General features: G+C 39.3%; 3 protein-coding genes across 3 annotated transcripts; all 3 read left to right on the forward strand.

The window, feature by feature from the left end:
* The first annotated feature begins 316 nt into the window (after positions 1–316).
* Positions 317–2,305, forward strand: LOC146654127 (caspase recruitment domain-containing protein 18-like). The gene is made up of 3 exons (XM_085380692.1): positions 317–411; positions 1,435–1,716; positions 1,968–2,305. Exons 1-2 carry the CDS (start codon positions 405–407, stop codon positions 1,710–1,712), a joined length of 285 nt encoding a protein of 94 aa, XP_085236818.1. The 5' UTR covers positions 317–404; the 3' UTR covers positions 1,713–1,716; positions 1,968–2,305.
* A 368-nt stretch (positions 2,306–2,673) lies between these two features.
* On the forward strand, positions 2,674–6,958 carry LOC146654128 (caspase-1-A-like). Its single transcript, XM_085380691.1, has 8 exons — positions 2,674–2,778; positions 3,991–4,275; positions 4,393–4,487; positions 4,619–4,795; positions 4,986–5,235; positions 5,331–5,501; positions 5,652–5,761; positions 6,176–6,958. Exons 1-8 carry the CDS (start codon positions 2,772–2,774, stop codon positions 6,278–6,280), a joined length of 1,200 nt encoding a protein of 399 aa, XP_085236817.1. The 5' UTR covers positions 2,674–2,771; the 3' UTR covers positions 6,281–6,958.
* Positions 6,959–10,301: 3,343 nt separating this feature from the next.
* LOC146654129 (caspase a-like) lies at positions 10,302–12,134 on the forward strand. Its single transcript, XM_085429290.1, has 8 exons — positions 10,302–10,308; positions 10,407–10,685; positions 10,756–10,838; positions 10,964–11,140; positions 11,230–11,467; positions 11,561–11,713; positions 11,842–11,951; positions 12,030–12,134. The coding sequence occupies exons 1-8, from the start codon at positions 10,302–10,304 to the stop codon at positions 12,132–12,134; spliced, it is 1,152 nt and encodes a 383-aa protein (XP_085285416.1).
* The last annotated feature ends 311 nt before the right edge of the window (positions 12,135–12,445 follow it).

The following is a 12,445-nucleotide window of genomic DNA, read 5'->3' on the forward strand; positions in this document are numbered from 1 at the left end:
TATTAAAATCATCTCACACGTAAATTAAACATCTCTATCCATTTAAAAAAAAAATTAAAAAAAACCTAACTCCACGCCTTCAAAAAGTTTTCGAATATGTCAAATGTTCACCAAAATAGAAAGCAAACAGCCATGCGAGGTGTACCAAATGAAGTGGTCAGTGTATATGCTGCATTTATGAATAGGTACCAGTAGAAAGGTAGGGATGTGACCGGATGCAACGTTGCGCCAACATACACTACCGTAAAATGTAACGTATGTGAGGAAGAACGCTATGCTTTGGCGACCTCTTGAGGCAAAAAAGCACTCGAAAGAACTTGTATTGACTCGTACTATACCTATGCGTGCTGGGACGCCGCTCATCTGTTTGGAGGTTAACTCGAGTGATTTGAGGTTCTGGCGCAATGGCAGGTAAGGCGATTTGTCATCTAAAGCAAGTTGTAGCTACTCAAATGTGAACACATGAACACATAACTGAAGTTTTAAATCACACGCAATTAATACAAACAAGCAGCACGGGTTGAGGAAGTTGGAGAATGGCTATAGCGAACACGGATCTGACTGCTAATTGAAAACTTCATTTTTTCTCTCTTTTTTCTTCTCTCTCTCTTAGTCATTAATTATTCGTTGCCAGAGCTCAGGATGAAATCAAACTTGACCTGGTAGTAAGGCAAACCACCGGTTAAAAGCTCTGCTGTCATTTTTTGGCACAGCTGCAGAGTGAAAAGCAAAGGAGATCCTCCTCCGATCTAAATCCTGTTTAGTATCCGCAGAGATTGTGTTTTCACAAAACGCATTGGCCCAAGTGATGCCCTTAGAGGAAATGACGTGATACTGTTAATTGTTCTGCTTTTTATTTTATTTGTATTCTTTTCCCTCCTTTTTTCAGCGCGAAATCGTTTGTAGTTTCACTTTTGTACTGCCCACCCACTTTTTTTAATAATCGGTTTACATATCCACACAGCGCGGGATGAAGATCACTGGCCAGAATATATCAACACAGATTTTAAAAGTTACATTTAGTTATAAATTAGCTGCATTTATCTCGAAAAGGAAATATTTTTAGAAATATCTTGTGTTTTCAGATGGGAAGCACGCCACTGGAGTGCTTTTAATATGCAGCACTAAAATATTAATTAAATCTCAAATCAGGTACACCTGTAAAATCTAATGCAAACCAAACAGAGCTTTATAAAGAGATCACTGCTCAAACTTGCAGTTTTCCAAAAAATTCAAACAAACACTGGTCAGACAGCTGAGAACTGAGCTTTCTAAATCACAGATGTGTTTCAATCTGTGTACAAGCGTGTTGACTAATTTTTTACCACTTGAAGTCACCTTAAGAAGTCAAAATGAGAGCAAATTATTCAAGTTGTTACGTGAGTTTGTGTTGAATCATCTTAAACCTGATAAATGGGATTTTCTTTCTCCTAGAAAGCGCAAGCTCGATGCTTGTGCGGGTGAGGAGTAAGTTTGTTGAAAAGACCTCCAACCCTCTTCTTGACCAGCTCCTGGATGACATTTTGGAGGATGGCATCTTGAATGATGGAGAGAGAGAGTCAATAGTTGAGGAGAACAAGAACCGAGCCGACAAGGCGCGCTGCCTCATTGACACTGTGAGGAAAAAAGGAGATCTAGCCAGCAACAAGTTGATTCGTCACCTTCAAAAAAGAGATCCTATGCTTTTCGCTGAGCTGGGTCTGACTGTCTGACCAGGTGAGATGGGATACATCAGTGGAGCTTATCAACACATATGAGCAAAAGGAGGCTTTAACCCTGATTTTATAGAGTCACAAACTGATGTTGTACTTTGACACTGAAATACAGAAATAGGATCTATCAGGCTTTGACTTTGGTTGATGCCACTTAGGTTATGTTTAATCTCTACGCATTGTTGTTTGGCACCATGTTTTGTTTTTTTTTTTTTACCGTTACCTGATTTTTCGTATTTATGTTTTTATCCACAGGAGGAAACGAAAACCTCGTGAACACTCATCCCTACTGCCGAGACTTTGTGAAATAAAGAGATGTGCAGTGAACATGCTCATCTTTCATCATCATTACTTTTCAAAGCAATAATATCAACATGAATGATCACATCTAAAGATACAATACTGTATCTTAATTTTTTTTTTTACACTCTAGAGCACTATTATATGATGCTTTTATATTTTGCCAACGTGACAATCAGAAAAACAATCTATTTGTGCTCTCAAATGTGCATGAACATAAAACTGTAATGTTTCCAGGTTCCTCTGTACATTATTTTTTGCATGTGATGGATGAGAATTACAATCTGTTTACGTTAAGATCATTTTATAATCTAGTTGAATTAAATCTCAACGACAGTAAATGAGCTTGTGTGTTTATTATATAGTATGATTCATTTGCATGTACAATGACATGTGGACCTTTATAGCGCATGACGGTTTTTTTTGTTTATGTTTTTTGTTTGTTCGTTTTGTTTGTTTGTTATGGCTCCCAAGTGAATGGTTAGCATGGGTGCCACGGTGTTTTATAATGTTACAGTATAGTTTTAGCCATTATAAGGTACAGTTTAATGATCCGGGTTACTCACATCAAAGTAGGAGCACCACAGGCCTGCTCTGACTTTTATACAGAAATTTATGCACTGTGCGGTACTACTATGTAGGTCATATGCGGAAAGGAGGAGCCTTATATCGTTCATCTCTGATAGCAAACATTACGCAAGCATAATCAGGTTAAAGTCAGCAGCAATTTAAGCAGGTTGGCCACACAAGTTTTGAGCAATGGCAGGTAAGAGCACACGGACTAAATGCATTTTGTTCTACGTTGTCATATATGAGTTTAGCCAGCGAGCAGGAATGCAGCACAATAGGCATAAAGTGTTTACCACCACTGGATTGTGTTACGAACGTTTTGCGGAAGACAGCGGCGGAAAATATGTATTCTTACACTTTCGACAGTTTTGCAACAAAAGTGTTTGTCAGAGAAAAGTTTGAATAGTGTGATTCGACATTTGTTATTTTCATACTATGTTTATGCCAGATTGGATCCATACTTTCGTTTTGCACCCCGGAAAACTATTCCCGCCCGGATGTCTGTTGTTGAAAAAATCTTCTAGTGGAAGGTTTTCAGAGATGAGAGAGCGAGGGTTTAAGTTTCTTTGTTGACAACTATTTGCGTTATGTATACACACTGAATCCACGGAGGCTGTTCTTTAAGTACAACTTCTAAAGATGGGAGGTCACACATTTCCAAAGTGCGACAGGATAGCATATAAAGTTTGTTTTGTTTTGTTTGTTCTTTATTAAAATATCCAAATTTGTATGTTGACGACAGGCATCGGTAATGGTTTCGTTATGCACTAAAACAGTAGCTTCGTTTTTACTCCGCACTTTATGAGGAAGAAGGACATATCAGCCATTTCCTCCGTCAATCCGAAGAATACCGGGCGTTATAACAAGGCAGGATGTCCTACGTAGTGCGCAAACATTCACTCTTTGTACGGAACCAGCGTTAGAAATGCTGAAGTGATTCATGCACATGAAATGTTGTAGATTAGCGCTAATATCTCAGGGGATCATTCTGTAAATGTGGGTCTTTCACCGTTAACTGCATTAAGATGCCGGATTATTAGATACAACTAATATATTTTACTTTGTTACAAAGCAATAAATCTGTACATAGATCGCAATGTTTGCTTTTAATTAAAAAAAAAGACTATTCAACTTTTAGAGTCATTGTGAAAACCGCAGTTTGTAGTGATGCTGACATGTGTTATGCGTTACTGCTCCCCACCACAAAGTGAAGCGTCCAAAGACGATAATACAGCTGAAAAGGCTCAAACCGAGCAACCCCCCCCCCCCCCCCCCCCCCCCCAACGTATTCGATATATTAAATAAAAACAGCAAAATGTATACATCGCCCATTTAGTTTGAAACGAAAAGTTTTCAAAGGTCAGCAATCTTTCTAAACATTTCTAAAATGACATATTCTCTATTCTAGATAAGGAGCTTGGCAGGGTACGGTCAGACTTTGTGACGAGTGTGTCCAAAGCGGTTATAAAGATGCTGCTTGACGACCTCGTAGAAGATGGTGTGCTGAATGATATGGAGAGCGAGTCAATACTTGAAGAGAATGACAGCAGGGCTGATAAGGCGCGCTGTCTCATTGACGCTATGAGGAAAAAAGGAGACCGAGCCAGCAGCAAGATGATCGTTCACCTTAAAAGTAGAGACTCTTCTCTTTACGAAAAGCTTGGTTTGTCTTGCAGTCAGCCTTCTCAGGCAGGTGAGAAACCTTAAAAAATATTTTTATTAAAAAATATAGTGCAGAAGATAATGTAATGATCACACAGGTACAAACAGAATAAAATACATTATTTCAAGCAATAATCTGTTTTGTCAGCCTCAGCTCCAGATCCTCGGGAGCCACCAGAATGGTCAGATACACTGATCCACACGACTGAGAAATTCTGGAAGATGAAAATGGATGATAAAAGTGTGAGTCATTCACAAACCTCATGCAAAATATCTCAGTTTGATAATAAGAAATAAAGTGTTTTCTTATTAAAGTTAATGTTGAGACACAAGATAGATTTTTCAACTTTTTTCCCTTTATTTTTGTTTTGCAGATTTACCATGTGACCAAAGACGCCTTTAAAAATCGCGTAGCTCTGCTGATCACTAACATGAAGTTTACTGATGGGAAATTCAATAGAAATGGAGCTGAGAAAGATGAGGAGAACATGAGGAAGCTGCTCTCTGCTCTGGGTTATGAAGTGGTGAAATACACAAATCTCACAGGAAAGGTATTTTTATTAAAAGGGAAAATTAAAGATGGCGCCGGTGAGGTCGGCTGCCGTCACGACTGCTCCGACCATTTGAATTTATAAAATAAAATTTGAATTTGAAAATCTGGGGAAAAATTTTATGTCTGGTTTGTTTTGAGATACAGGAAGTTATGCCTTGACCTTTTTTTTTTTTGTTATGTTCTTACAGGCAATTAATAAGGCTCTAATTGACTTCTCCAAACATCCAAAACTCAAAGATACAGACAGTGTGTTGGTGGTTATAATGTCTCACGGGAAGCTAGGAGCAGTCCTTGGTGTCGACTGCAAAGAACCCATTTGTGATAATGAGGAACAAGATGCGTATGAGGTGAACAACATTTACAAGCAGTTGAGCTCAGACAAGTGTCCTGCACTTCTGAACAAACCCAAGATCATCATCATCCAGGCCTGCAGAGGAGGTGATCACCTTCTGTTCTTACAGTTACAAAAAAAGGCTTAAGTTATAGATTTGCTGGAGTCTTCTTATCTTACAAGTACATTGCATATGTTTCAGAGGAGAGAGGAGGTGTGCTTGTTAGTGACTGTGCAAAGCCAGATCTGGTCTGTGACGACGTGAAACAGCCAAGTCCATCCCTATGTGCTGATGAAGAGGGCTTAGAAGACGACACTCTACGATGTGTACACAAGGAAAAAGACTTCATTTCTCTTCTCTCCTGCACTCCAGGTCAGTGTAGCTAGGCAATTATTAAAACTTAGTGACACACACACAGTGATGACACACATGAATCTGTAATGATAACCCCCCCCCCCCCCCCTCCAAAAAAAAAAAAAAAAACCTGTATCCAATTTCTGTCTCTGAATTTTCTTTCTGCAGATACTGTGTCATATAGAGACAGGAATCAAGGGTCTATCCTCATACAGTACATTGTTCAGGTTTTCAACACCTTTGCACATCAAGACGACGTCGAGGAGCTCTTCAGAAAAGTAAGCGCTGCAAGTGTAAATTGTTTTATACTTATTGGAAGCAAGTCTCATTACTTCACAACCATGTTGATACTGCTTGTGACATTTATGTGGACAGTTACGTTAAAGCAATATTTAAATTACACTTCAATTATCACTGGGAAATAGTGCATGTACAGTATTAAAAGTAAAATAATAAAAGGTTAAAAAGTTTGCAGAGTATGGCCCAAAAGAAGGCTTTCAAAGCATTTTTCATCTCCTGGAAGTTACGCTTACAGGAATCAATAAGTGCCATATCTGTCACTTATGTTTCTGGAACATGTGGAAAGTTGTATTGCTATAGTCAAGCAGTAATTACTTTGTTCTCGTGTCATTAGTGTGATAATGTTGTACATTATTACTGTGATAATGTCGTACATCATTTTAATCATACAGGTGATGCAACGCTTTGAAGACTTCAGTGTTCAAAGCAGGAGACAGATGCCAACAAAAGACAGATGCACACTGACAAGACGCTTCTACTTCTTTCCAGGCCTCTGAGATATTTTTACAGTTATGTAACTCAACTTTGCTGCCATTTCAATTGATGTTTTTAGTGCTCAGAGTTAGGTCATTTTATCATTTCCAAAGAACTACAAAGAGATGCAAACCTAGAAGCAAAAAGATGATATGATCTCACAGTTAGACAAAAATGGCCACAATAAGATGCAAAATAGCTACAAACAGATGGAAAATACAATGATAATAAAAATTTTAAAAGAATGAAACAAAGCTGCCATCTGTCTGTCTCCTTTGTTAAAAAAAAATCCTGATGACATTTCTAGCTTCATGTGAGACCCATGCACACAAAACACATCAACATGAAATATCCTCTATGTGGCAATTGGAGACGGTTGGATGGACGAACTGGAAGAGACGTCCAGCAGAAACAGGGTCAGAGAGGGACAGACATACTCTCTTCCACAGCATGTCTTTGTCCTATCTTCCTCCCTTCACACCATCTTTGCAGAAGATGGACACCCCTCCCTCAACCTGGTTCTGCTAGGGCTTTCTTCCTGTTATAAGGGAGTTTTTCCTTCCCACTGTCGCTAAACCTCTTGTTTGCATAGGAGTCCATATGATTGTTAGCTTTTCTCTGTTTTCTTTGTATTATTTTTTTTCTATTATTCTAGAGTAACATGTAAAGTATCCTGACATAACTGTTGCTGTGTTTTCATGCTATACAAAAATAAAGAAATAAAAATAAAATGCGCTTTGCTTTTATTTTCCACTCACTGCCTTTCTCTCTCTTTGGATTCATACACCACTGCTGCATTTAACTTAAGGAGTTACTACACTCTGCCTCTCTCTCCTACAGTGTCTTGCTCTCAATTCTTCTCATCTCTGCCCTTGTCGCCACATCTTCCTGTTAAAAAAGAATCCACTGGTGTTAAGTGCTTGTTCAAAGGGGGTCATCTGACTGTAATTGTGCTTGTTTGTTTGTTTATATCATAGGACCTTTAGCCTACAATATAAATTGCCCTGAGGTGACAACTGGTATACTGGTTTAGGGCTTTTGCTATACTGCTCCACTTGATGGTCATAGCTTAGAAGATTTTTTTAAAGGATCTTTTTTAATTTTCAGTCCTTACAATGCCCCAGCAGGTAGGGGCACCAGCCACTGACAGGGAGTGTGGTGGGGGAAATAGCCCCCACACCTGGGGATGCCCGAGACTTTCAGAAGGAGGTGAAGCCTAAGACCCAGCCTGACACATACAGGTCCTTCTCAAAAAATTAGCATATAGTGATAAAGTTCATTATTTTCTGTAATGTACTGATAAACAGTAGACTTTCATATATTTTAGATTCATTACACACAACTGAAGTAGTTCAAGCCTTTTATTGTTTTAATATTGATGATTTTGGCATACAGCTCATGAAAACCCAAAATTCCTATCTCAAAAAAGTAGCATATTTCATCTGACCAATAAAAGAAAAGTGTTTTTAATACAAAAAAAAAGTCAACCTTCAAATAATTATGTTCAGTTATGCACTCAATACTTGGTCGGGAATCCTTTTGCAGAAATGACTGCTTCAATGCGGCGTGGCATGGAGGCAATCAGCCTGTGGCACTGCTGAGGTGTTATGGAGGCCCAGGATGCTTCGATAGCGGCCTTAAGCTCATCCAGAGTGTTGGGTCTTGCGTCTCTCAACTTTCTCTTCACAATATCCCACAGATTCTTTATGGGGTTCAGGTCAGGAGAGTTGGCAGGCCAATTGAGCACAGTAATACCATGGTCAGTAAACCATTTACCAGTGGTTTTGGCACTGTGAGCAGGTGCCAGGTCGTGCTGAAAAATGAAATCTTCATCTCCATAAAGCTTTTCAGCAGATGGAAGCATGAAGTGCTCCAAAATCTCCTGATAGCTAGCTACATTGACCCTGCCCTTGATAAAACACAGTGGACCAACACCAGCAGCTGACATGGCACCCCAGACCATCACTGACTGTGGATACTTGACACTGGACTTCAGGCATTTTGGCATTTCCCTCTCCCCAGTCTTCCTCCAGACTCTGGCACCTTGATTTCCGAATGACATGAAAAAGTTGCTTTCATCCGAAAAAAGTACTTTGGACCACTGAGAAACAGTCCAGCGCTGCTTCTCTGAAGCCCAGGTCAGGCGCTTCTGCTGCTGTTTCTGGTTCAAAAGTGGTTTGACCTGGGGAATGCAGCACCTGTAGCCCATTTCCTGCACACGCCTGTACACGGTGGCTCTGGATGTTTCTACTCCAGACTCAGCCGACTGCTTCCGCAGGTCCTCCAAGGTCTGGAATCGGTCCTTCTCCACAATCTTCCTCAGGGTCCGGTCACCTCTTCTCGTTGTGCAGCGTTTTCTGCCACACTTTTTCCTTCCCACAGACTTCCCACTGAGGTGCCTTGATACAGCACTCTGGGAACAGCCTATTCGTTCAGAAATTTCTTTCTGTGTCTTACCCTCTTGCTTGAGGGTGTCAAAGATGGCCTTCTGGACAGCAGTCAGGTCGGCAGTCTTACCCATGATTGCGGTTTTGAGTAATGAACCCGGCTGGGAGTTTTTAAAAGCCTCAGGAATCTTTTGCAGGTGTTTAGAGTTAATTCGCTGATTCAGATGATTAGGTTAATAGCTCGTTTAGAGAACCTATTCATGATATGCTAATTGTTTGACATAGGAATTTTGGGTTTTCATGAGCTGTATGCCAAAATCATCAATAATGAAATGCTTGAACTACTTCAGTTGTGTGTAATGAATCTAAAATATATGAAAGTCTAATGTTTATCAGTACATTACAGAAAATAATGAACTTTATCACAATATGCAAATTTTTTGAGAAGGACCTGTAGACAGGCATGTTTTCATAGTTTCCCAGAGCAGACACTTCCAAGTAAGGCAGGTGAAGGGAGGGGGATTACTTGTGAATTGAAACTTACTGAACTTGCTTCTCTTCTTCGAGATCTTGCAATGATAAGAATATCTGTGGTCTTGATGCAGTCAACCCTACAGGCATAGTTCAGTGTATTGGAAACACTCAGCAAAGGAACGGTAGATGGAAAGAAAATTATTATATGAAATGAAGAGAGATGGTGATTTTTCTCTGGTTATGTTTTTTTGTTAATTTTTTGTCATTAACGTATAATATTGGCCATTAAAACATCGTAGAGTTGAAATGTTCAGACAAGTTCAAACATGACTTGACATGTTGTGGTAATTCAAAGGACACAGAAATGTTGATACTGTCGGTAAACTGCTTTTATCTCATCTTTCTGTTTTCTTTGACAGCAGCCCAAGTTTCACTTTTACTTCCTGTTCCTTATGTCTGCCTTCTTTTTAAAGCAAGCTGTTTTGATCATAATTCAGTATACACAAAATGCGTGTAAGTTAGGAGTGAAACTATCTGAAAATAAATTAAAAATAAATTAAGTTATAAATGCAATTTTGGAGAGTTTATATGCCTAACGTGCAGCAGATGAACCTATGAAAGTAAGAAGAAACATTGTCACAAAAGCAGCAGCTTGCCTATGCACTAAAACAGGAAGAAGAGTTTATGAACTCTTGTTCAATACAAGTTAAGGCTTAAATAAAAATGTTAAAAATGCAAAAGCTAGTTGATCCTTGAATTTAAAAACATCTTACATTTCATTAACGGCTCTATAACCACTTATTGGCATCTCTTTGTTCCTAGGAAATCAGGCAGTGCTGTCCAAAACAGCACACATGAGCACACATAAAGGTTTGCAAATGGTAACATACAGAAAGCACAAGTAGTGCAGGAGGTGCTCAGGAACATGACTCTTAGAAAATATAAAAGATGTGTTCTTTGCAAACAAAGATATTTGTCATGACTTCATTTCTAAGAGACCACTGCTCAGAAGAAAAAGAAAATATTTTATGTTGCATTTCAAGTTTGACTTGATTACAACCACTTCCATGGAAGTGTGGTTTCCACACAACTATTAATAGATAAAACATCTTGGCAAACACACAATCATTTGTACATGCTGGAGGACACAGGTTGCAAATTTGTGAAGTAAAGTTTATGAAAGATGGCAGGTAAGACAGAAGTTATCATGATCCATGCACTTTCCAAGTGTTAATGTGTGATAGATTTTGATTTTGACATGATTATTTGATCTCATTCTTCCCTCTAGATAAGGAGCTTGCCAGAGTGAGAGGACGGTTTGTTGAAAAGGTATCAAAAGCCCTTCTTAAACAGCTCCTGGATGACCTTTTAGAAGAGGGTTTGCTGAATGATGGAGAGACAGACTCTGTGCTCGAAGACAACAGCAACAAAGCAGACATGGCCCGTGCTCTCATCGACATGGTGAAGAGGAAAGGAGATAAAGCTAGCAGGAAGATGATCGAACACCTGGAGAAGAGAGATCCTACACTTTACTCTGAGCTGGGTCTGTCCTGTGGTCAGCCTCCTGGTGAGTTCACCCTGTTTGGAAGAAGGAAATCGTACAGAATAAAGTCTGAACAGTGCTTTTCCAACTGCAGCGTCTCAGAAGGAGCAAAGCTGGTCGTCCAAACTCATCGCCACAACTGACTCTTTCTGGAGGACAAAGCTGAACGATAAAAATGTTTGTCATGACTGTTCAAACACTTTTAACAAACAAGATTCAAATTTGGAATACTTTGTAAGTTTATACACTTAAATTTTACATTTATAACAGTAAATATTCTGTCTTTACATTTGTATTTTTAGATTTACCCTGTGGCAGAAAAGTCCATCAGCAGTCGAGTGGCCCTCCTAATCACTAATCGAAATTTTTCTGATGAGAGATTAACCCGAAAAGGAGCTGAAGTTGACGAGGAGAACATGGATAAACTTCTCCGATCTCTGCATTATGAAGTGGTCAAATACAAAGATCTCACTGGAAAGGTATTTAAATACTAATCTTTTATTCTTTCCTAGCAAATTACGGCTGAGTGACAAAATATCTGATGCTGGGACTTTTTGTGTTCAATCAGATGATCGATGAGGCTCTGATGAATTTCTCCAAACATCCCAAACTCAAAGAGACAGACAGTGTGTTTGTGGTGATTATGTCTCACGGGAAACGGGGAATTGTCCTCGGTGTCAATCACAGAGAAGAAGTGGAACCAGATGAATTCCCTGTTGACAATATTTACAAGTACTTGGGCTCACAGAAATGCTCAGCACTGCTAAACAAACCAAAGATCATCATCATCCAGGCCTGCAGAGGAGGTGACTTTCAATCATTTCATCTGACCAACATCCACAAATGTCCTCGTAGCTACAGTTTGGACCTGAATTAAAAGCATGCTGCGTGTGTTGCAGAATCTGGTGGCTCCGTGATGGTTAGTGACAGTGCAAAAGTGGTCTGTGATGATGTGTCACAGAGCCGCTTTGATGAAAACAGCATTGTGGATGACTCTACTCGATATGTGCACAAAGAAAAGGACTTCGTTTCACTTCTGTCCAGCACCCCAGGTCAGTTTGTCTGCTGATGGGTTTTATTATGCAAAAGATTTCTGACATTATTAAGATAAGCATCTGAAATTTGCACCAATAACACACAAGCATAGTCTCATTCTCAGTTTTCACATGATTTCCTGCAGACACTGTTTCATACAGACAGGAAGACCGTGGGTCTTTTCTGATCCAGTTCATCAAGGAGGTATTCAACACGTGCTCTCATGAGGACGACATCGACGAGCTCTTCAGAAAAGTAAGTACCTGAAAACTCGTTTGGTGATAGTGCTGCAGGCAAACAGATGCAGTCACTGGTTATGTTTTCATCACACAGGTCATGCAACGCTTTGAAGATTTTCCCTCTGAGAAACTGAGACAGATGCCAACCAAAGACAGATGCACTCTAACCAAGCGCTTCTACCTCTTTCCAGGCCGCTGAGACAGGATTGAATTTTGGTCAAAGGAAACACATAATAAGTGCTAATAAGTACATTAATGATTTCATGGATTATCACTTCCTAGTAATAAGGGATTCATACTTATCTGTAGTATAACGAGGGATATCCATTGATTATTGTGAATTATATGTAAAATATTGATTTCTTTGTTTCTGTTTTTACTGCTTTGTGAAAGTGAATGTGAGATTTTGTCAACTTTTAATACGTTTGGACATTTTAGTAGCTATATGAGTGAGTGTATCATTTACATTCATCAGTTGTTCTTGTCTATAATGTCATCACTGTTACTGTT

The sequence above is a fragment of the Rhamphochromis longiceps genome, linkage group LG14, assembly GCF_057381845.1.
Source record: "Rhamphochromis longiceps isolate RC_006_pf linkage group LG14, R_longiceps_female_GT1.1, whole genome shotgun sequence".
In the NCBI taxonomy this organism is placed as follows: domain Eukaryota; kingdom Metazoa; phylum Chordata; class Actinopteri; order Cichliformes; family Cichlidae; genus Rhamphochromis; species Rhamphochromis longiceps.